The sequence below is a fragment of the Labeo rohita genome, chromosome 8 (assembly GCF_022985175.1).
Source record: "Labeo rohita strain BAU-BD-2019 chromosome 8, IGBB_LRoh.1.0, whole genome shotgun sequence".
In the NCBI taxonomy this organism is placed as follows: Eukaryota; Metazoa; Chordata; class Actinopteri; order Cypriniformes; family Cyprinidae; genus Labeo; species Labeo rohita.
In genome coordinates, this window is record NC_066876.1 from 35970746 (window position 1) to 35997163 (window position 26418).

General features: G+C 33.2%; 1 protein-coding gene across 1 annotated transcript in view; it reads right to left on the bottom strand.

Moving 5' to 3' along the window:
- dock5 (dedicator of cytokinesis 5) overlaps window positions 1–26418 on the bottom strand; it is an 87377-nt gene that overhangs the window by 31325 nt on the left and 29634 nt on the right. The window contains exons 16-33 of the mRNA XM_051117137.1: window positions 23438–23510; window positions 22951–23054; window positions 20956–21136; window positions 20500–20597; window positions 20327–20416; window positions 17924–18024; window positions 17554–17688; window positions 14891–15006; window positions 14485–14551; window positions 13833–13939; window positions 13591–13727; window positions 11232–11327; window positions 10852–10950; window positions 10348–10518; window positions 6399–6499; window positions 6230–6288; window positions 5807–5961; window positions 3733–3818 (exon numbers count right to left, since the gene is read on the bottom strand). Of these exons, the coding sequence (XP_050973094.1) occupies window positions 3733–3818; window positions 5807–5961; window positions 6230–6288; window positions 6399–6499; window positions 10348–10518; window positions 10852–10950; window positions 11232–11327; window positions 13591–13727; window positions 13833–13939; window positions 14485–14551; window positions 14891–15006; window positions 17554–17688; window positions 17924–18024; window positions 20327–20416; window positions 20500–20597; window positions 20956–21136; window positions 22951–23054; window positions 23438–23510 (1976 nt within the window). The remainder of the gene's footprint in view (window positions 1–3732; window positions 3819–5806; window positions 5962–6229; window positions 6289–6398; window positions 6500–10347; window positions 10519–10851; window positions 10951–11231; window positions 11328–13590; window positions 13728–13832; window positions 13940–14484; window positions 14552–14890; window positions 15007–17553; window positions 17689–17923; window positions 18025–20326; window positions 20417–20499; window positions 20598–20955; window positions 21137–22950; window positions 23055–23437; window positions 23511–26418) is intronic.

Genomic DNA, 26418 nt, shown 5'->3' on the forward strand with positions numbered 1-26418 from the left:
CTTTGCTGCTTGCGTCACTTCATGAGCCGCTATTCTTTTCAAGAGCTCAAGTATCCTCACACTTCAGCTTTTCATCATTGGGGGATATCTTTGATGTGTAGAGGTTAAAAAAAAATTGTATTTGTCATTAGAAGATTTTAAAATGTCTTTTAAGATCATTTGTAGATGGTGGAGGGGCATGTGACACATACGCGGTAGCTGGACAACAGCCTTATGGATGGCGGTGTGAGTTGTGCCAATGCTACACGATTTCGGTGGTGACAACTTATTTTTATATTTATTGAGAGTGGAATCGCTTTTAATTAATCACTGACACTGCAGTGTTTAACATGAGAGAAATTCATTTCATTCATTTTCGTTTCGTCTCTCTCTCAATGAAAATTAACAGAGATGGCAAAAGTACACACATCCTTCACTCAAGTAGAAGAACAGATACTCATGATCAAAAATACTCTGGTAAAAGTAGAAGTACTGACTACCGCTTTTTACTTAAGTTAAAGTAAAGAAGTATGGGCTCAGACATGTACTTAAGTAAAAAGTACCCTAATACAAAATGACTTACATGTAAAATTTGTTAGCTAATGAATGCATGAAGGCTAAACAATCACCATGTAGAAAAGGACCGGACTGAGAGCAGGAAAAAAAAAACAAAAAAACAAAAATCACACTCATCCATACACCCACAACACATTATGAAACCATGGACAACCCTATTTTTATTTTTTATTTTTTATTTTTTGTATGGCCATCACATTTAAATATATGTTTAAAAACTTAGACTGGGGCCGTGCAAAATAAGAAAAAGGCTCTATCTTGAACTGCACCTTTACTTCCATTTTCCTTTTCAGTCTCTTCATTTTCCATGATATCTCTCTGCATCTCAATTTGTGTGCTAATTTTCTTGTAGCTGTCACTTTTCCCATCAGCCATTTACTGTACTGAGCAGAACTGTCTCTAACTTGTTGAAAAACAACCACCTCATTATATTCTATTCGCAGTAACAACATTTTCTAAATTGCCTAAATGTCAAAATTAGTCCAAAAATGATTACATCATGACAGTATCTTTACAGAAAAATCCTATGAACATGTTATTGCATTATCATGAGTCATATTTTTCTCTTACCAAAATTAACCATGGTTTATTACAGTAAAGTATAGTAACCATGTTTTTTTGTTAGCTTGTTTGTTTTTGTTTTATTAGGCAGATTAATTATAGACTGTTTTAAATTAACTAAATAGTTTTACCACACATATCATGGTTAGACTATGGTTAGCGTAGCAAAACCATGGTTCATTTGTGGTTACCATGGTTTAACTATAGTAACCATGGATTTTCATAAGGGTTTTGTTGTTATCTGGCCTAGCTCCTTCTAAATGTATTACAAAACAATGTTTTATACCATTTGTTTGCTAAATTACTACTGCAACTTTACAGCAGATAATAATGACGTCCTTTAGCATAGAGTATTTTGAGTGATGATGATATAAATTTAGTTCCGTTTTCGTTTATAGTACTACTGCTGTAGTTTTGTCTTTGTTTACTTAGTTAAGTATTAAACTGCTAGCAGCTCTTAGCAGCCTGTTTACAGATAAAACTGACCTGGACTTGAAGTCCTGAACAGGTCAGTAGTTTTGTGTCTTTGATCCACCCGGGCGCTTTCACTCAATTCTCGAGTCACTTGCAATGATTACTCTGATAGAAACCGTTTGGCTTAGACGCGGAGCGTGTGCGAGCCGAATCACGTTGCCAGTCAAGACTAACCGATCCGTGATTTATTAGAGATTTGTTATCGAATGGTGATCCACCAAATGCTGATTAAAACTAAAGTAACGAGCCTGGTTTAAAAATATAAGAACTAGAAAGTACAGATATTTGTGTAAAAATGTAAGGAGTAAAAGTAAAAAGTGGTCAGAAAAATAAACAGTGAAGTAAAGTACTGATATCAGAAAAAAATCTACTTAAGCACAGTAACAAAGTATTTGTACTTCGTTACTTCCCATCTCTGAAAATTAACAGATTAAAGGAGAAGTCCACTTCCAGAAAAACAATTTACAAATAATTTACTCACCCCCTTGTCATCCAAGATGTTCATGTCTTTCTGTCTTCGGTCGTGAAGAAATTGTGTTTTTTGAGGAAAGCATTTCAACATTTTTCTCCATATAATGGACTTCATTGGTGCCCCGATTTTGAACTTCCAAAATGTAGTTTAAATGGCTCTAAACGATCCCAGCTGAGGATTGAGGATCCGAGGGTCTTATCTACCAAAACAGTCGGTCATTTTTTTTGGAAAAATACACATTTTTATACTTTTTTAGCACAAAAGCTCCTGTAGCACAGGCTCTGGAATGCACGTTTACAATGTGTTAGGGAAGTAACACGTAACATTTGAATTATATTTTGCTAAAATGAACGAAATGACTTGAAAAAAGATTCGTTCATTTTGCTGAACGAGACTCAAAGGTCCGAGTCAGTAAAATGATCCAAACTTCTATGAAGTCCTATGAATCACGTGTAAGTTCATCATCTGTGTACTGAGTATGGCGAAAAACTCCACCTTATTTTCTCCTACAGCTTGAGAGGAGGACATTGTTGTACCTTTTTGTTTGTAAATAGCGTTTACAACTTGTACTTCCTTAGTCTTTTCGCTTTGTAAACACTGGGTCTGTAGTTCGGTGTGACCTTTCGACGTGATTCTATAGTACATAGCGTCGTGAATGTGCATCCCAGAGCTTGTGCTACACGAGCTTTTATGCTTAAAAAGTATAAAAAATGTATTTTCCGAAAAAAATAACCAATCGTTTCGCTAGATAAGACCCTTCTGCCTCGGCTGAGATCATTTAGAGCCTTTGAAGCTGCATTTAAACTACATTTTGGAAGTTCAAAATCTGGGCACCAATGAAGTCCATTATATGCAGAAAAATCCTGAAATGTTTTCCTCAAAAAACAATTTCTTTACGACTGAAGACAGAAAGACATGAACAACTTGGATTACAAGGGGGTGAGTAAATTATTTGTGAATTGTTGATCTGGAAGTGGACTTCTCCTTTAACGGTGCCACATAGTGTGTAAAATGCCCTAACATGTTAAAATCATCTCTGATGCTTGAGTTTTTCTTGGCTTTCTAATTAACATTATACTAATTATGTGTAGCCTAAAGCCTATAAATAACAAATGTGTCTTTATTTCCACTCTTGCATCTTTGACGACACCCTGAAGTGCTTGTGGCACTTATTAAAGTGACAGGCAGATAAATGAGAGATTTCATCTCCCACCATCACCTGTATGCTGATGAAAATATCTAAATAAAAATGATTAATGCTTAGGGTGCTGTCAAATATTGCATTCTTTTTTAAATTCAAAGGACAAACTTGATTAACCTAATGAACGCTAAGGAACTTTTCACTCAACCAACATTGTTTATGTTTAAATCACCATATTTTGATTGTTTACTTTTGAATTTTGACTATTTATATAAATGTAGCAGGTTTAATAATAACAAATAACATACAAAACATAACTTTACCTTAAATAACATATAGACAGTAATACAAATGCAAATATATGTCCACATTCAGGCATTTAAATAGGCATAAACAGCTTGCCTCTTTTACAGCAGATGTAGTTTTCAGAACACTGAAAGTCATCTTAATGTTATTTTTAATAATCAATAATAAAATTCAGCATTAGTTACTTTTCTAAGCACATGGTAAGAGGAGAGGAAAATCTCACGTTTTCTCCAGTAAAATCTTGTATTGTTCATCACCGCGGCCTCCTTCAACTTCCTGGTCCAGTTTTGTTATTAGCTCATTCTCAAACTGCAAAGAACATAAATGCTTATCAAACTCTGTCCATCATGTAGAGGCCTACATAGCCAACATCTTAACAGACACTGACAACTCAATGGCCACTCATGCACAAACAGTGAACACTCACAGTTGATTAAAACAGAAACTGACATTAGCATTAAGGGTTTAATGATAATTCGATATGAAATGATGCATAAACATAAATCAAATTGCCATATACTGTATATTTAACTAGTATGCACCTTTATTTATAATGCATCCCCTTTATTTATTAAAAATAAAAAAACTCTCAAAGAGACCACTAGAGACTTGTCTGACTGTTATAAAAAGATGTCAAACTGTCATTGAGCTGTCATCAAATATTTGATCTGTTAACTTTATTTTTGAATTTTCTTTTTTATATATATATATATTTATTTTTCAGCAAAACTTCTTATTTTGTTGCACTTTGTTGCACATGTCCTACTGGGGATACAAGATTTGCACATTTTAGAGAGCACAAAAGACTTTTTTGACTGCTGTCATTGCTTTTCTCACTGCACAAGCAAATGATGTGCTGTCATCAGATGAATGAACAGCTTGATTTTTATTTTTTTGTTATTTTTTCTTTTTTAGTTTTATTTTTTTAGTGTTCATAAAACTGAAGTGTATTTTTTGTTGTGTATTTCCCAATTGTGATAGAGTTAAATGTTCTTGTTATATTTTGGTTGCATTTGTGAGTTAATAAAAATGTCCGGATACGTTAATCGTAGGCCCCTGAATCTAATCAAATCATAATTGTATCGCAGTATGTTCTGATGTAAAAGTAAATATATTGCTGGCTAAGTAAATCAGCTGACACTTTACAACAGTCATTTGTTAACATTAGTTAATAATTACTAACTAACTAACATGAACAAACAATGAACAATACATTTATTACACTATTTATTAATCTTTAACATTACTTTATGTTAGTTCACAATGCATTAACTAATGTTAAACTTGTTAAAAATGCTAAACTTTTGATTTTGACCATGCATTAGTAAATGTTGAAATTAATATTAACTATGATTAATAAATGCTGTAGAAGTATTGTTCATTCTTAGTTCATGTTAACTAAAGTAGTTAACTAATGAACCTTTTTCATAACGAAGTGTTACCAATAGCCAGAATGGACAATATTAAATACAACAATACTTTTACAGTATTTTCAGTTGTATAACATAAAACAATGTATTATGAACAAATGAGCATATTTAAAAATAATTACCCTAACACTTAACCTAAAATGTAAAAAAGGAAAAAGTAGTAATTTGCTATTTAGTTCATGTTAACTAAAGTAGTTAATTAATGTTAAATAATGAATCTTATTGTAAAGTGTTACAACTGAAAATTACTATCAGATAGAATTGTGATGAGACATCGGTGTGTACCTCAGATGAGCATACTGCATCTAAATTATATTCATAGGCATATAAAACATGCAAATTGAAAATAATACCACACAATTTTGGCAACATTTTAAAATAAGGTTAAATGATCTAATTAAATTAAATCTATTAGCCAATAGAGTAACTAATATTAAATAATGAACAAAACTTTTACATCATTACAAGTTGTATAACAACAATGTATTCTGAACAAATTGGCAAATTTACAAATAATCAGCCTAAAATGTAACCTAAAATGTAAAAAAAGAAAACAGAAAAAAATGTGTAATTTGGTGTAAAAAAAAAAAATAAATAAATAAATAAATAAATAATTTAAAAATGAATCTGTTTTTAATAAATAAATATTTCTGTGATGGATAAAATATTTTACAAATATTTTTTAAAATTTTGAAAAACCTGTCTCAATGTATTCTTCATTTTTGACCAAAACACCTGCACCACTGCACCAGGAAGCATTAGTTGGATGTCGACAGCATCATTGTCAAGTGTGCCTATGATGCCTAAATATGTTGCTTAGTCAACTTCTGTAGGTTTTACAACAGCTGACACAGAAACAACCCTCACCTTCTGAAAGGTGCGACTGGCGCTGAAATTGTGTTCACACTGCATCATGTCAAAGAATATGGGGATGGTGGCTTTCCTCAGCTCAGGCTCAGGCACTAACGTGGCTTCCAGGATCGGCCCCACCATTGCAGGAATGAACTTCATCTTTTGCTGGCCTGGAAGTGACACAAACATCCAATGATGTCACGAAATAGCCCAAATTCCTTCAGAACATTAAAAAAAAAAAAAAAAAACTTAAACATGCACACTGTCTGAGCCTTTAAAAATGAACACTACAGTAGTGATTTTACACTCTATAAAAAGCCATTTGAACAAAAAGAATGTCCTTAGGACATTCCGTAAAAATTCCTCTCTACATTCGGCCACTTTTGTAATTGTGGTCACTGTCTCTAACGGATAAGAAGCACAGGAAAAAGCTTTTACCAAGATTGTACCACATATCTCTCAGCTTGAAGCCGATGCTTTTCCGCATGTCTCCGTACCTGTTTACATTTTAAGAAACTCAATTTAAGATGTCGGCCTTTCAAATAAAATGAACAAAACCAACATTTGAACACTAGAACAACAATGCACCCGCAGGTCTCTCACTCACTTGCTGAGAATCTTGTTACGTTTCTCGAGCGAGAAAGACTCCAGCTGCAAGGACTTGTGGGTAAGGAAGGCAACAATCAAGTGAAAATAGTTGTTCCAAAGCTATTAGGGAAAAAACAACAGGAGATCGTCAGGACACAACAATTTCTCAAGCACAAAATATCCTATGGTACAGCATGTCAACAAAACGGTAATATGCATATCCAAATAGCATACAATCCAAGTACTGCACAGACGACACGCAAGTTAAGTTTAAGATTTCATGAGGGAAATCAGTATTTACGCTTCATTCTTTCAAAAACAGAAATGTCCTTGTTCTATTACTGCAGCACAGATAGAAATTCACTTGGATTTCTGTCATAAATAGTGGCAGATGCTTTTAAATTATTGCGTTTTGGGTTACATAATTACAGATGAGTACGGCACAGCCTTGCTTTGATTATTTAGACAGTTAGGTTGTATTGATATACTGTAATGCAATTGCTTTTTTAATTGACTGAGGTCTCATGGGTGAAATATTTCAGAGGCACAGGGTGTTGAATAAATGGTAACCAAGCAACAGAAAGTTTAGCAGCTGGATATTTTTTCAAAAGCAGTGTGTATTTGATATTTCCCAAATGCCTAAAGTGCAGGAGGCTTCCAGTGGGTGCAAAATCCATACGCTTCCCCAAAAGATCACCACAAATGAGCATCACAAAAACATGTTATATAAGAGCATGCAATAGAAAGCGTTCATGCGCTTCACAGAAATGCCTTAACATTATTCTCTGGAGTTTATCATCAATTATTATCTCTGAGGTCTTGTTATAACATTTGACAATTTTTTTGCACCATAAGTTAGGCTTTCGTGACCATTTTCTACAATCTTTCAGACACTTTAAAAAGGATATTAATTCCCTGTTTCCATAATAAATGGGAAACCGTGCTTTGCTGCACTTACACATGTTGTGGTTGTGGGTTTGTTATTACATGGTGACAAAATCCATGCTGAATCTGTCAAGGTTTACACTGAAATGACCAGAGATCTAATTAAATTAATTTTAGCTACTGATTTTGGCAATGCATGTCATGTTTAATGATCTACAACCAGATTTAGAGATGACTATGATGCTTAATTTCTGGTAGAAACAGAACCACAGGTTTATATTTACGCTTTCAGCACGCACTTTTATCCAACGCACACAATTACACGTTTATTTACTTCGCTCTAGCCGCTCTGTCACATGCCATTTTGATTACAACAACGAAACTCAGGATTGTGGGGTATCATCATCTCTGAAGGATCTATGCCGCCTTCAACAGTCCACCGAATGAAGTATAGACGGGTCTTAGCAGGCAGGATGTTGAGCAAACATTGGATCTGGACGTGTCTTAATGCCTTCCTGCCTCAATTTACTGCTTGTGAAAGCAGCGTTCTTCAAATTAAGCATTCAGCAGTGCTGATTTTAGGATTGGGGCGGAAACACAAGTTCTGATAATTACAGTATGGCTAGTATAATGAAGTCTTTTCTCTGTGAAGATCAAGGAAAACAGTCGGCGTTTTAAATACAGACAACATTCATTCTTTTCCTATCCAACACACTAGCGTGGTTCTTAAATGGTTCCATTAACAATTCTTTTTATAATTTGGTAACACTTTACAGTACGGTTCATTAGCTAACAACTTCAGCATTAATTAAGAATGAACAATGCTACAGCATTTCAAAATGTACTAATGCATTATTGAAATCAAAAGTTGTGCTTGTGAACATTAGTTAATGCACTGTAAATTAACATGAACAAACAATATTTTTTTCCAAAGTCTTTATTTCTCATTCTAATTGGTTATAACTGTATATTAAAGAACAAAAAAGCAGCAACATATTAATTAATTTTTTAAAAATGCCACTGAGAAAACAGCATCTTTAACCCATGTTGACATCAGGGCTCTACAGTGCGACCATTTTAGACCAAAAAAAAAAAAATACTGCGCTCAGCTATGAAAAAATACTTAGGAGCACCCGATCAGCATGTGTCTGCGCTGAGGGGAGATTCAAAGGTTTCTATGTGTTTTTGCAACACTGAGTAATGTATAACATATCATATCTCACTGTGATGAGTGGGGCGGGGCCGAGAGCCACGGGACTCGAGACCGGTGAGTGGCACAGGTGTCGCTCAGTATCATTATACTCCACCGGCCTCGTTCCATTCCCAGGGCGCTTGGCCTCGCCCCATTCGTCACACTCACCTTTCATAAACAAAGTGTAGAGAGAGTGTAAATAAGAGATTTATTTTGCAGTGTAGAGAGCTTTGTTGATTATAATGGAACCGAGATCGCAATGAACTAAGATGAGTAACAGATTTTAATGATTATTAAGGGAGTTGGTAAATGAGATACTGATTTAATACAACAGTTAAATAAACAAGACGTTAATATTAAGTGACTTACATTGTCTGACTATAACACTTACCTGATTTGCATCTCCATTCAAACACAGTAGTGTTTCGTTTAGAAATGAACATGCGTTTTTAAACGAATCTAGTGAGTCGATTCAATTACCCATTCATAAAGACAGTCCCTTGCTTTATTCCTGAATGAATCAGCTGTTTGAACGAATCAAATGAATGATTGATTCACTATTTAAATCAGCGACTTGCCGGCACCTACTGGCAGATTTAGTTTCATTTTTAAAGTATCTTTTCAGTTATTTAAATCTTTTAATATTTAAATATTCAAAATTGTATATTTAAAAAATTAATCTCAAGGTGAATTTATGAATTTGCACGCATGCCACCTCTGAGCCTCATTAAACACTTTTGTGTTCTTCTGTGCCACCTCTGTAGTACAAATTAATTTTGTTAATATTGATTTCATTTGACTGGTAACTTATTCTACTTGTTCTTATTCTGTTGTTTTAATTAGACATTTTAAAAAGCTTATCAAAATATAATTTTTTAAAACATAAAACATAAAAGATGGCTTACGCTTAATAAAGTTAGAAAAATGCCATTACAAAGGTAAAAACAAAATTCCCATTTAATTCACTTTAATGAGACAAATATCACCTCGTAATGGGAAGGCTAATTTTTTTATCCAATTTTTTGATTACTGATTAGAAGGTGCTCCTAAAATTTTGACTGTGCTCCTAAATTTTGAAAGTAAGTAAGCGTAGAGCCTTGGACCTACAAACAACCATACAGTAACTAACTACACTTTTTTTGTAGTTGTTATTTTTTAAGAGTCTTTACACAAATTACACTGGATGTATTGCATGTTTGGGGTCTGTAAGAGTTTGAAATCTTTTTGAAAGAAGACTTTTAGCATTGAAAGAATGTTTTGATTTGATTAAAAATACAGTAAAATTATGAAATATTATTACCATTTCAAATAACTGTTTTCTATAGGAGTATGTTTTAAAGTGCAATTTATTCCTGTGATGCAAAGCTGAATTTTCAGCATCATTACTCCAGGCAACAGTGTCACATAATCATTTACAAATCATTCTAATATGCTGATTTGCTGCTTAAAAAGCATTTTATACTTTTATATTATCAATGAAACGAATACAGATTAATATTATTGTGGAAACTGTGATATATTTGTTTTCAGGATTCCTAGATAAATGGAAACTTAAAAAAAGAAACATTACAAATGCCTTTACTGTCACTTCTTATCACATTAATGCATCTTAATGTCATCATATACTGAATAAAAGGATTAATTTATTTTACTGACTCCAAACTTTTGAACGGTAGAGTAAAAGAACAATTCATAAGAGTCATCAAACAACACTGGCCACCAAACATCTTCCAGTGGGAAAGATGATTCACTCTAATATTTGCAGTGCTTTTTCAGGCACGGTGGCTTGGCCAATATAGAAGCATGACTGTATTTCCGGCAATATAATCTCAGTCTTGCCTGAAGCGTAATTGTGTACTTCAAACCTCTTTACAGTCCTCGTTCAACTGACCTGCAAGTGGAAGTGAGTGGAGTCCAGGAAGTATTTGTTGAGAACATCAGAGTACTGGTCAATCGCCCGCAGAAAGACTTTCATTTGGTGGAGATTCATAATCATCCAGTCAGGCGGAAACACGTTGCCCATCAGGTTTTTAAACATGATGAAAGTCTCCATCAGAAAGTCCTAGTTGGAAGACAACAAAAAAACATGGATTCTTGTTGTTAAGAGCATGCGTGTTGCACACACAGAGGAAAACACCGATTAGATGCAGACCAGCAAATGACATTTGTGTTACGCACAGATACCACTAAGCAGGAAAAACAGATGCTAATTTGAAGCGGCGCTTATCTCGTTCTGCTATTAAACCCTGACTCACTTCGACAGACGACAGGGAACAGAGCCACATGCGTCGCATCAGTCAGATGTGCAAAAGGTGGATTATTTATAACTTAACTCTCAGAGCACGGAAGGCTCTGCGATGATGGATGGGGCCTGCGGAGAGAGCGGGAGACTTACGATAATGTCCTGTCTGGTTTTGAAGGTGCTGATGTATTGTGCGTAATGTGCGTCCTCCATTTGTTTCAGGATAGCGGTCATGCATGCCAGGTAGTGGCCCTGTGTCCAAAGGAAGAGAAGAAATAATCAATAACTTTACATGTGCTGCCCACACCTCTGAGAAAACTCATAGCCAGGGGCCTGGGCAAAGAAATAAACAAGTCAAGTTCAGTGGTCCAGACTGTTGTTGTTATGAGATTCAGCAGGTGTGTGTGTGTGTGTGTGTGTGCGCTTCGCTGCTGTGAGGTCAAAATAACACCAGTTTTGGCAGGAAGGTAAGCTGATTTAGCTCTGCTAAATCTTTCCACAACGCTCCATTTTGTGGCATGCCAGTGTCTTACTATAAAGGGAGAGTCCAAACTCAGGTTGATGACCGTACGGTTGACCCTCCGCAAGAGGCGGTCCACAATTAACTTCACATGACCGGATGTGAGACCCTAAAAGCATAAAAAAGGTGAATGAGATGCATTGAAGTATGCTTGAATGCATGGTGGATGAACCCAGAAAGGACTTCGTCTCATAAACAAACAGCGGTTGTGGCTTAAAATGACCTTATTTTGGAAATGCAACATAACTGCTCCAGCAAAGAGATGCTCACAAGTCGCAAGAGTTTGACCTGAAATGTCTGCCTGTCTCAATACATATCAACCGAAATGTCAACCAATCTTGAATGCGCTGTCATATCAAAAAGCCAGCGAAATGCCTCATGGTTGAAAAATCAGCCTGTCTGTATTCATACAAAAAATCATTTATAGTCTCTTGTAGCCAGACATTTCACCAGAAAGTCTCTTTTGCTCACCAAGGAAGCATTTATTTGCTCAAAAACAGAGCAAGAACAGAAATACTGTGAAATATTCTTACAATTTAAATGCAAATACAGTTGAAGTCAAAACTATGCAAAATGTTGATTATTTTACCAAAATAAGAGGGATCATACAAAAAACTGTAATAGTACTGACTTGAATAAGATATTTCACATAAAAAAGGTTTACATGTAGTCCACAGAGAGAAAATAATAGCTGAATTTATAAAATTGTCCTTTTCAAAAATTAATACTGTGTTGTTACCTGAATGATTCACAGCTGTGTTTTTTGTTTAGTGATAGTTGTTCATGAGTCCCTTGTTTGTCCTGAATAGTTAAACTGCCTGCTGTTCTCTAAAAAAAAAATCCATCATGTCCCACAAATTATTTGGTTTTCCAGCATTTTTGTGTATTTGAACCCTACTGTATGATTTTGAGATCCATCTTTTCACACTAATAACTAATATAGGAACTAATATACAACTATTACAGAAAGTTCAAACACTCACTGATGCTCCAGAAGGAAACACGATGCATTAAGAGCAGGGGGTGAAAACTTTTGAACAGAATGAAGATGTGTAAATTTTTCTTATTTTGCCTAAATATCATATTTTTTCATATTGCACTGCCGTTTAGAAGCTACAGAAGATACTTCCATGTTTCGCAGAGGATAAAATACGTTACATTTATCCTGATCTTCAGATTCAAAAAGTTTGAAGGCTCTTAATGCATTGTGTTTCCTTCTGAAGTTGTAATAGTTGCATATGAGTCCCTCAGTTGTCCTCAGTGTGAAAAGATGCTGAAAAACCAAATAATTTGTGGGACCTGAAGGATTTATGTGAAATATCTTATTCAGGTCAGTACTAAAAAAACAACAACATGCATTTTGTATGATCCCGCTTATTTTGGTAAAATAATTAACATTTTGCAGATTCTGCAAGGTGTATGTGAACTTATGTGACAACCACAGTATTTTTTTAAAATGAAAAGTATTAATGTTATGCCAAAACTACAAAACAATCATTAATGGTTTGCATAACTTTACATTTTTCAGTTTCTAGCTACAAAAAAAAGTCTTCCATGGACTTATATTTTAGTATTATAGTTTCCAGCTTGTTGCAAATTTTATTTTTGCAAAGAAAACATACATGTGAAAACAGATCAATTAAAAACACTTATTAAATATAATAGACTAACAAATATATAAATATATATTACATTATATATAAATTACATTAAGTATATACTTCTGCTTAAAGGTTTGGGATCAGTAAGATTTTTGAGAGATATTAATACATTAAACTGATCAAAACAGTAAAAAACATTAATAATAAATAAATAAATAAAAACATTTATTAATCTAATATTATAAAGCTTTGCCATCACAGGAATAAATTACATTTCAAAGTATATTAAAAGAGAAAATAGTTATTTATAGTAATATTTTTCCATTTTTGTTCTTTGTGAGCATAAAATGTTATAAAAACCTTTCCGAAACCAAACATTTGAACAGTACTATTATATGCTTTTTAAATATATTACAAAAACTAAATTACATTTCTAGCAAATATAAAAATGCATTGCTAAAAAATAAAAATGCATCACTCATTTGTTATGGGGCCAGTGAAAATGTTCACGGAGGAAGTTAAAATGACTGGGCCAACACAAAAAAAGTCCTTATTTTTAAGCCCTGACTGAATAATTTATTGGGAACGTGTAAACACGTCTCTGTTTCCCAGTGGACTGATAAAGCCTGTACACCTGACTCCTGGAAATTGCACAAAGCCAGCCAATTAGTTTGGTTCCTGCAGTTTTGCTCATCAGATGGTCTGAGGCTGAGATAAAGCTCCTCATAACTGGCTGAAGTTGTTCGGCATCCTCAACCGTTTAAAACTCACCACGTCTTTGCAGTCCAGCATGTCCAGTACGGTGCTCAGCAGCTGGACACAAGCCTCAAGATCAGGTTTGTTGGAGTTATCGTCCAGCTGCCCACTCAACTGATCTGTGATCAGAGGCAACAAAACATCCCTGCAGTCTAAAAGCACAAGAAAGAATATGAGAGGTGTGGATGACACACAGCTTTTAGTGCGAGTCGATGAGAAAAAATTATATGTTGACCCGAACGACTGTCAAGTCCTACCTGGCTGTTTGAACAGGTTGCTTTCAACAATTTTCACCAGACAGCCTAGCTTCTGCCTCACCATCTGAAAATCTGGGATGCTTTCAATGAACTTAGCCAGCTGAACACTGTGGAAGAAAGAAAGGTTTTCCAAGAAAAAGCAAAGTGGAAACTATAAATTAATAACATGGTTCAGAAAGCAGTGACATACATTTTTTAACTTGAATGCGAACATCTTAGACACACTACACTCCCTATACAGGTCAAAAAATAGTAGATGTTTACAGGCCTGTTATAGATGTCAAGCACTTTACCTAAGATCTACAGCACCAGAGACCTTTTGTAAGTCAGTGGTGATGGCAGGAAGACATCTGCAGTATACAATTCTAAAGCTCAAAAAATAAAGTTTTTTTTTTACTAAATTATTCACAGAAGTTGTTACAAAAAAAAACAAGCTTAACATTTCTGTTTTTATAACCATAAGGAACACTGGTGCAAATAATTTGTAATGATAAGTGCTTTACTGTAACCATGATTTGTGCTAAAAAGTTGGATGAATTATTTTTTTTCTTATTATGCTAAACATATGCCGCAAATTTGTTTCCAACCAAAAATCGGTGGTGATGCAAAAGCTATGTTTTCACAGCAATGCGAAATGCATCTTTCACTTTACCTGAGCTCTACAGCGTCAAAGACCGTCTGCAAGTCATTGATGATGGTGGGAAGATATTTCAAGATTGCTCCCTGGGAGAAAAACAGACAAATAAAGAGAGAAAGTTCACTACATATATAGTGAAAACAGTTCTTACAATTTAAAATAACTGTTTCTATTGCAATATATTTTAAAATAAAAAAATTTCCTGTGATGCAAAGCTCATTCTAATATGCTGATTTGCTTGAAATATCTAAATTATCTAAATATATTTACTGTAACTTTTGACTAATTTAATGCATCTTTGCTGAATACAAGTATTAATTACTTTAAACATTAATGTAACTCTTTTACAAATCTCTATATTCACCAATAGTATCTGTAAACATTTCTTCTACATGTCTACTGTGTGTCCATGTAAAGAAACCTGCCTTTATCTTAACTCCTTCATCCAGAGGTCTGTCCATCAGATTGCTGATAGAAAGAAATAAAGTCCGAATGGAGTCGAGAAACTGCCCTCCATCTTCACTTTTCCCATAAAACCTGACAAACAACAAGAAGGACAAAAGTAACATATGAGTGGAAACATCAGTGCAATGATTGTAGGGTGTTGTAGGTGGATGCCAGGGCGTTAAAAATTATTTCATAACAGTGTGGGATGAGTTAGGCGTTTATTCATCACCATAACCCTAAGTATGAGCAATAATAATAGAGATGTTTGCCTTAAAGCACCAATAGTGAACTCAAGTCACCTTTATTTAACAATACAGATTGTGTCAAAGATTGTGTGCATTGTTTTATTTACTGTATCTTCCATCTGTCTGTCTATCCCACCATCCATCCATCCTGTCTGTCATCCATCGTTCTGTCTTTCTATCATCCATCCATCCATTTTTCTATAGTTCTATCCATCCATCCATCCATCCATCCATCTGTCTGTCTGTCTGCCTGCCTATCAATCATTAATCTGTCTATTGCTTTATTTATCCATCCATCCATCCATCCTGTCTGTCTGTCTGTCATACATCCATTGTTGTCTTTCTGTCTTTATCTGTCCATCCATCTATCATCTATCTATCCATCCATCCATAGTGCTATACATCCATCTATACATCTATCATTTTTATCATCGTTATATCTGTCTATGCCCTTATCATCCATTCATCCATCCATCCATCCATTTTGTCTTTCTTTCATTCCATCTAGCCATTGTTTAATTTATCCATCCATCATTCTGTCTGTGTCTGTCTATCATTCATCCATTGTTCTGTCTTTCTGTCTGTCCCTCCAATCTATCATTCATCATCCATCCGTCGTTCTATCCATAATGCTATCCATCTATCTATCATTTTTATCATCATTCTATCTATTCATCTTTCATTCCATTCATCTATTGTTCTATTTGTCCATCCATCTATTGTTCTATCTTTCATCCAGTCATCCATCCATCCATCCATCATCCTTCTTTCATTCCATCCAGCCATTGTCATATCCATCCATCCATCCATCCATCCAGTCTGTCTGTCTGTCATTCATCCATTGTTCTGTCCTTCTGTCTATCCGTCCATCCATCTATCATCCATCTGTCCATCAATCCATAGTGCTATACATCCATCTATACATCTATCATTTTTAACATCGTTATATCTGTCTATGCCTTTATCATCCATCCATCCAGTCTGTCTGTCTGTCTGTCATTCATTCATTGTTCTGTCTTTCTGCCTGTCTATCCCTCCATCCATCTATCATCCAACCATCCATTGTTCTATCGGTCCATCTATCCATAGTTAAATTCATAGGGTCCATCATCTATTTATACATCTGTCTATCATTTAACATCACTCTAGCTCTCACCATCACTCTATCTATTGTTCTGTTTATCATCTATCTGTCTATCCATCCATCGATTCATCTCTTTCTTTCATTCTGTCTAGCCATTGTTTAATTTATCCATCCATTCATCCATTCATCATTCTGTCTATCATTCATCCATTGTTCTGTCTTTCTGTCTGTCCCTCCATCCATCTATCATTCACACATCCATCATTCTATAGTTCTATCTGTCCATATATCCATAGTGCTATCCATCCATCTATACATCTATCTATTTTTTATCACCGTTCTATCTATCCATCCTTCATTGCATTCATCCATTGTTCTATTTATCCATCCATCTATTGTTCCATCTTTCATCCTATCTATCTATCTATCTATCTATCTATCTATCTATCTATCTATCTATCTATCTATCTATCTATCTATCTATCCATCCATCCATCCATCCATCCAGATATCTATCTACCTATCTATCCATCCATCCATCCATCCATCCAGATATCTATTTATCTATCTATCTATCCATCCATCCAGATATCCATCTATCTACCTATCCATCCATCCATCCAGATATCTATCTACCTATCCATCCATCCATCCATCCATCCATCCATCCATCATTCTATCTGTCTATCATTCATCCATTGTTCTGTCTTTCTGTCTGTCCCTCCATCCATCTATCATTCATACATCCATCATTCTATAGTTCTATCTGTCCATATATCCATAGTGCTATCCATCCATCTATACATCTATCTATTTTTTATCACCGTTCTATCTATCCATCTTTCATTGCATTCATTCATTGCTCTATTTATTTTTTCTTTTGTTCCATCTTTCATCCAGTCATCCATCCATCTATCTATCCATCCATTCATCTGTTTGTCTATCCCTCCAACCATCTCTTTCTTTCATTCCATCTAGCCGCTGCTTAATTTATCCAACCATCCATCCAGATATCTATCTATCTACTTGCTGCATATGGATGCATGTGATCTAATATCACATTAAAGCAGGCTGCTCTCTAGAAAGGTTTACGGATTCAAAAATGTCTTTGAACCAATGCTCTCGATTTAATTGCCTTTGCTGGGATTCAGATGGAAGTCCAACTGCCCCATGTGTTTGAGCAGAGATATAAGTGCTTTTTTTTTTTTGGTTGCAGTTGCTTTTTCATTTGCATTGTCAGATCAAGGACAAGTTCAATCAAGCTCTCTTGAAGGCTATATCTGAGAGCAAATAAGGATCGGTACCCACCTCAAATAGAGAATCCGAGACTGCACAATGAAACGAAAAAGATACTTGAAGGCTTTCAAGGCGGCGTAGAGTCGTTCCGTATGAGCCGGGTCCTCAGCATTGCCCACAAAGTAATTCAACACTTTGGTCAACTTCCTGCGAACAGACATGGCAAACCGAGGCAATTACGGCATGCTTGCAATTCAATACAGGTCACAACCAAGAGTGCCACTGGACAGGTGTATATTGAGAACAGGTGAGAGAACAAGTGAGTGTTACTGTGAGATGGCAAGGTGAGAATTAAATGTGGACAAAAATAACCAAGTTATATTAAAACACATGAACTGTGACACCAGGAACAGACAAATCCATACAAGACAGAAACTCTTACTGGTATGCCAGAGTAGCGCTGAAGTGTTTGCTAATGTACGTCTCCAAAACAGGGTTGAAATGCTGAAACTTTATGTCACCGATGAGTGAGATGATAAAAACCTGGACAAATAAAGCAAAAATACAAGGTCTTGCTCTTCATCTTATAGCCAATTTAAAACTTTATAATGACTTATAAAGTTTAAAAACAATATGAAATCTAATAAGTGTCTATTATGAGTATTTCATCAGAAGAAAAACTATTTTAATTGTATTTCTTCAATTTGAACTCTCAGCCTTTGCAACCATCATTTGCAACCAAGATCGAGCGGACAGAGAAAAGTAACTATAACCAACTTGATTTTTACATTTTCCGACATGACGCACAACCACAAAGCACTACGGGCCACAGATATCACTAGGCCCATCGCTCTTTATCCCAAATGTAATGCTGCTAAGACAGGGGTTGAAAAGTGGCTGAAATAAATGAAAATCACCATAAATAAATAACGGTTTTCATAGACATCAAGCACGCATCACACGGAGGAATAATCTGACCTGCATGTTCTTGAGGGGGAAGACATCCCACATGCAGATGGCGATATGGCACGTTATGGCATTAAGGTTACTCATGCAGATAATGAAGATCCAATCAATTAGTCCCAAAAAGCCACGTGATTTGGAGTATCACGATAAGAAAAGTTAGACCAAAGTTTAATGCTCGTTCAGATCCCAAACCCCAAGCATAAGCAACAGCAAAAGTGTTGCTCACTCAGAATAACATGCCCACACTATGCCTTTGCATTCGTGACTACTGGATAAGGATTTAAAAGAAAACAATATTGTTCACAAGGCATGAAATTTCACAGTTAACTAAAAAAATGCACCGAAAAATAAATAATTTATAAAACATACAGAACATAGAAATAGAGATTTTTTTTTACTTTTTAAGATTTCAGATTTTATTATAATTTTATTTTTATTATCAATTTATTTTTTTTTAATTAATTTTATTTCTATTATTAACTGATGTGAATATAAATATGAGCATGATTATTGATATTAATACTAATACTAATAGCATTATTAATATTAAAGTTTTAATTTCTATTATTTTTTATATTTTATTATTATTAATAGTAGCTAATATGACTAATATGAATATGATTTTTGATATTAATGTTTATACTAACAGTATAATTAAAATGTATACTTATATTTGTATATCTTACTCTTTAGAGATCATCATCATTATTTGATATGAATGTGATTATTGCAATTAACAATTATTCAGATTCATAATTTTTAATGTTCATGATAATATTAACAGTATTAATATAAATAACCATATTCATATTAATAGACCTAAAACAGTAACAATAATAATAAAATCTCTAAAAAATTATATTTCTAAAATTAAAATCTATTTTATAATCATTATGCATTTTTTCTAGTTAGTAATAAAATTCTATTCACAAATGAAATAATTATTAATGACAATGATAAAATCTCAAAAAGTAACAAAATAAAATATTAATATTCATGTTAGTATTAGTATTCATATAAATAACCATATTCATATTAATAGTTATATAATAATAATAATAATAATAATAATAATAATAATAATAATAATAATAATAATAATAATAATAATAATAATAATAAAAGGTAATGAAAAATAATAAAATATTAGAAAATCTATATTTTTATAATCAGTATGCATTTTTTCTAGTTAGCAATAGAAATTAACCAAAAAAAACAAAAACAATCACTATTCACTAATGAAATAGTTATTAATGACAATGATAAAATCTCCAAAAGTAACAAAATAAAATATTAATATTTATGCTAGTATTAGTAGTAATATGAATAATCATATTCATATTAACAGTCCTAAAATAATAACAATAATTTAAAAAAATCTCTAAAAAAAAAGTAATGAAAAATGATAAAATATTAGCAAATCTATATTTTTATAATCATTATGCATTTTTTTATAATTAGAAATTAATTTTTATTTTTTTCTATAAATACATTTTTATATAATATAAAATAAATAATAATAAAAAAAAACAAAAAGAAGAATCTCTCTATAAAAAAAAGGGTGTTAATAAAAATAAAATATTAGAAAGCCTATATAAATAGCAATAAATTATAGCAATAAATAAAAGCAATAAATAAAAAAAACATTATTCACTGATGAAAAGTCATGGTGTGGGAAGCTTTTTCTAAGTAAGCAACACTTTCACTGTTGCTCTTACTTACTTAATACTTAAAATCAAGTAGCTTGTTGGGACAAAATCATTGCAAGAAAGTTAAATAAAAGCTTACATGAAATTCATTCTAATAGGTTCCCTGATATATCCAGGTTTTCCATTACTGGAGAAACTCCAGTAGAGCGAGTTAAATAATCAATACTTGCCAAGGCATTGAAAACTAGTGTATCGTAGGTTTCTTGCTCAGAGGTCTCCATCATGATATTAAAGAGAGCGTCCAGCGTGTCCTGCAGGAACTAGAGGAACATACAACAAAAACTTTAGATCATAAAGCAGCATTTTATAGAAGGCCAAGTGTTGTGTTTTCTCAGACCCTTACTTTAATAATCTCCCCTCCTTCCACTTCCATCAGTTTCTGAAGAATTTCTTCAAGTCTCTCAGTGTTTGATCTCCAGTTGAGAAGCCCCAGAAGGTCAACTGAGTCAGAGGAAATTAAAAAAGTTACAGAAGGCCAACTTCTGCACAAACTTTGCTGTCTCATACGGTACATATGACTTGTACAGTGATAGTTTAGGCCAAAAAAAACCATTTGTAATTATCTACTTTCATCTCTCTTGTTGCTTCAAACTCAAAAAGACATTTTCAGAAGCCGTGCGACAGCACCACATGAGGAAAAGACTGAAATCTGAAGGTAATGCGTATAAAAACTATATCTACCATTCTAAGTTCAATATGCGGAGACGTCGGTACATGCCGCGTTTGCAAAGACATGAGGACAAATAACAGAAATTGTCATTTTTGGGTGAAAAATACTGTTATTGGACATGACTCCTACCGTTTTGTGTAAGCTTTGTAGAGCAGGTGAGGGTGGAGATCTGGAAGCTGTCTTTGGTGATGGGAATAATGCCGCCATGATGGAAGGACTTCCCTGTCTGTCTCTCTTTCTCTTCCACTTCAGCATATGAACCAGGCAGAGTCAAATACGTCTTGGCGTCGTCAGCTTTCTTCACATCCACCTGTAGGAACAGAAGAGGAATTTAAAGTGGCACTGCATGTTTAATACATTGCTGTCCTGTGGAAGAGTAAGGCCACCTCAAATGAAACAAGAACAGATACTGCAAGTCTAAAGGGAAGTCCAGAAATGTTTGAAGAGATCTAAAGGTTATAGTCAAGATGAGTTTTAGCAACCAAAAAGCTGTCAGCAAAGAACGTTTTTTAATTTTTAAAATTATTTTACTCAGCAAGAATGCATTAAATTAATGAAAAAATGACTAAGGAAGACATTTATAATGTTACAAATGATTTATATTTCAAATAAATGTTGCTACTGTACTTAGCAAAAATATTAACACAAAAATATTAGCAAAAATATTAAGCAACTGTTTTCAACATTTATAATAATAATAAATGTTTCTGAAGCAGCAAACCAGCATATCAGAATGATTTCTGAAGGATCATGTGACACTGAAGACTGGAGTAATGATGCTGAAAATTCAGCTTTGCATTACAGGAATAAATTACATTTTAAAATATATTCAAATACAAAACCGTTATTTTAAATTGCAATAATGTTTCACAATTTTCAAATATTTCAAATAAGTATAAGAAACTTTAAAAATATTTAAAATATCACACCGACCCCAAACTTTTGAAAAGTACTTTAAAGTACTATTCTTCCAACAACAATTTATTCATTTTTACAACAGTAAGTTTACAGAAAATGCTTCATTTATAGCAAATCTGAAACATCATAAATGAGCAAATAACAGAAGTTTCAATTAAAATCTATGCAAGTTAAGCTCAATAAACAAAAATGATGCTGATAACCACAAAAAAGAAATAAATAAATAAATTATACATATATATATATATATATATATATATATATATATATATATATATATATATATATATATATATATATATATATATATATATATATATATATATATATATTTTTTTTTTTATTGTTTTATGTAAAACAATTAGCAAAAATGTGAAGCTGATAATTGTACACAATTTTCCTGTAGAAAACTTAAAGAGCTATAAAGTTGTTCTTGCCACTTTAACATTTTAATTATTATTTTTTCATGATATCAAATATGTAAAACTGGATGTAAAACTGGAAATATGCAAAACTGGATATAATGTTGCACAGAAAAGGTTATTAGGCAATTATTTCACACTAAATTCATGATAACTTGCATAATTGTTACATTTTGTGGCTATAGCTTCACCTGATTTTTTTTTTTCTTCAAAAAACTAAATATATATGGGTCACTGACGTATAAGGATTTTCGACAGGCCAATTTTAAAATACAAAAAACAATGACATTTGTTGTTATTGTTCAAACATTAAGCATAGATTCATTCTGAAAAGTAAAATTAAGTGATTTTAATGTTTTTTCATCTTGATGCCATAGCCTTAAAAAAAAATTGTCATGTGGTGCGACCACAATTTATATTAAAATAAAAAAAAATTGATTTTCTTAAAATGCTTAACATTCTTTTTAGATGTTCTCAGTAATTAGTGTTCGAAAACAAAGTATTTGCATATATTTTGAGTTTTGTAAAATAATGATCTCTAACGATCTTGTTTTGTAATTTCAGAGTTGCCTGCTTAAATGTAGTAAGCAGACAAATTTTTCCTGTAAATTGCATAAAACTGATAAAAATGTTTTAAAAATACCATTCACTAAAGCATGCTGTAGCAGTGATTCATATTTCAACCATAGAAATGACACATTTTTGACAATCAATACTATGCCACAGATTCTGTCAATTGAGCTCAATTTGCACGGAACCAAGAACGTTCCTTAAAGATGCCCACCTTGTAGACAATGAGTTCATGTTTTCCATCTGGAAGTGTGGTGCCATCCGACTTCATAAGGCGAACAAACGCCATGCCAAAAGGCTTCTCTGACTTATCTCTGGCTACAGAAATACAAGCACAAAGAAATTCATATTAAAAACAAGCCTGAATACACAATAGCGCAGAGGTTCTCAGCGTGGGGTCAGCAAAAATACTAATGTGGTCAAGTGAGATCTGTATGAACTCCAGCTTATATATTCTTTATTTGTAAAATACTTTTTCAAGCATAATTGTTTGCCCTATGTTGGACCTACATACAAAATATGCAGGTTTTCTTGTGCATTAAAAAGTTCAACGCACTCTACAAAAGTGACCTGCATGAAAAGGTTGAGAACCCCTGCAGTAATGCATTAATGAAACCCAAAAGACAGCAAATATCACAGTCCTTAGATTCTATACACAGTTCTAGTTACTGTACTTCAGTGTCATAAGGTATGAGACTCACAATCTTGAGAAGATCTGTGTCTGAAGGTGAGCCTCAGATGACATCGACATACATCCTCAATGGGAATGGCCACCTGACGGACAGAAGAGAACAAGTGAATACGAACACCGGTGTAGCTTCAAGTTCTTTTTTAACACGACTCACGTCAAAAAGGCTTAAACACATCTCTTAACACAACTGTCAGGAGTCACATCGACCCAGACATGAAAAGCATTGTCAGAAAGATATTTTTCTTGCCAGGCAGCATGAAAGTGGCAGGTGTACGGAGTAAAAATAGTGCAATCAAATGAAAGACGGAACATATTGTTCTTGCTTGAATTAAGACACTATCCTGGCAACTACTTTAATACATGACAAAAAGCTTAAAGAGTACATACTTTTTCTAACAACATGCATTTCAAATTGTCAATCAACTTTAGTTGCACAAATTACGCTGCCCTGCATCTTGCTTGCTGAATAAAATCCAGTACTTATCTTAATAATTTTATATTTTTTAAAGGATACATTTAAAGGATATATTTATTTTTTAGGGTGCCAATTCCAAAAATAGTGGTTGTCTTGCTCTTATGTGTCACAAGTTCTCACAAAATATGACGCATTTTGTAGAATATTTGCTTTCGACAACCATTTGTAAACCAATTACTAGCCGATAAAATACACTACAAGTTCAAAAGTTTGGGATCAGTAAAATTTTTTAATGTTTTTTTTTTATTTGTTTTCACATTATACAGAAAACACACACACACACACACACACACACACAAATAACTAGCTCTCATCACCTCAAATACCAGACATATAGACAGTATACATAATCAAACGTCTGTAAAGAAAAAAAAAAAGTATAAAATAAACATATAATACAAGTTCCCCTTTTCTTCCTTTATTTCCTCCTTCTTTCTTTTACATTACCATATTGTCTGCTTCCATTTTCTAAACAAAAGTTAAAGGGGTGCTATTATGCTTTTTCACCTTTTGAACTTTAGTCAGTGTGTGGTGTGTATCTTTAGGCATAAAAAAAAGATCTACAGAGTTACAAATCTCAATGATCGATGCGGTTTTGTAAGAAAAATATCCATATTTAAAATGTAAGAATCACTTTAATCACTTTAAACACAGTACTGAAACCCCGCCTAAGCTGCTCGCCAATCGCAACGCAGTGGCACAGCTAACCAATCACAACACGTTTTGTTTTTTGGAAGGCGGGCCTTCATTAAACTTGGAACTAATCGAGCCTTACATGCCAGGCTGGGAGAAATGTATTGTAATCATGTAAATTATGTTAAAAATAATGCGTTTTTCGAACCACCAAGCATGAAAGCATGTTCTAGTACACCCCCAAAACAAAATCAAGACTTTGTAAAAGAGTATAATAGGACCCCTTTAAGAAAGGCTGCCAGATATTATAAAATGCCCCAATAGAGCCTGTAATTGTGTCTAATTTTCAGATTTTATTTTATTTTTTAAAGAAGCCTCTTATGCTCATCAAAGTTCCATTTAATATTACTGCAATTTAAAATAACGTTTTTCTATTTTAATATACTTTAAAACAATTTATTTCTGTTATGCAAAGCTGAAATTTCAGCATCATTACTCCAGTCTTCTGTCACATGATCCTTCAGAAATCACTCTAATATGATGATTTATTATCAATGTTGGGTTTCGTTTTTTTGTTTTTTTTTCTGTGAACCTGTGATACTTTTTTCAGGATTCTTTGAAAAATAAAAAGTTTAAAGGAACAGCATTTGATCAAAATTGAAATTTTTACTAACAATACTCGTCTTTACTATCACTTTTTATCAATGTAACACATCCTTGCTGAATAAAAGTACTAATCTCTTTCAAAGAAAGAAAAAAATTATTTGAATGTCAGTGTACATTGTTGGAAAAGATTTCTATTTTAAATAATGCTGTTCTTTTTAACGTTTTATTCATAAAATAATCCTGAAAAAAACGTATCACATGTTCCAAAAACTATTAAGCAGCACAGCTGTTTCCAACATTAATAATTGTAATAATAAATCAACATGTTAGAATGATTTCTGAAGGATGATGTGACACTGAAGACTGGCGTAATGATGCTAAAAAGTCAGCTTTGCATCACAGGAATATATTCTATTTAAAAGTATATTAAAAAAGAAAAAACTCTTTTAAGTTGCAGTAATATTTCACAATATTACTGTTTTTTTTTTCTGTATTTTAATCAAATAAACGCAGCCTTGATGAGCATAAAAGACGTCTTTAAAAACACATTAAAAATCTAATTGATTTGAGCCAATTACAACTATTTGTTCAATTCTCATCTGATTTTCAAATGTATGTCATTATTTTATGCCTAATCCTGACTTCAAAGTTAGAATTATGGCTAGAGACAGAAAACAAAAAAGCAAACATGAGTCTGCAAACAAAAAATGCAAACATCTGTGGGTGTTTTACGACATCTAAACAGATAGAAAACTACAAATTTTATGGAAAAAGGGAAAGAATTTCTTTGACATTAAATGGAGTATGTTAACATATTATTTTCACTCTTTTGCAGTTAAATATACACAGAAACTGCTTTTGATTTTGTTAAAAGCATTAAAGTTGAATGCATTTATAAAATGTGTGTGTGTATATATATATATATATATATATTTTTTTTTTTTTTTTTTTTTTCTTGCTTAGCTGTACATGATGGAAAATTTTTACTAATGTTTTTTTTTTTTTTTTTTTTTTTTTTTTAAACACCATCATCAAATTAGGTAATAATGTAATATTACACCTAAAAATGTATCATATTTTTGGCAAATCCACAGAATTGTTTTAGGATGCATGGCTGTGGAATTAGTCGCTTTTGCATTTGTTTATTATTTGGCTGTGCTTCCAAAAGGTCAAATTGCTGAACTTGAACAGGTTACAGCGCTTGACCTGCACGCTATATGATAAATCTGCATCATAATACAGATCTGCACTGTATAATGACGCTTTGCATTAGAGAA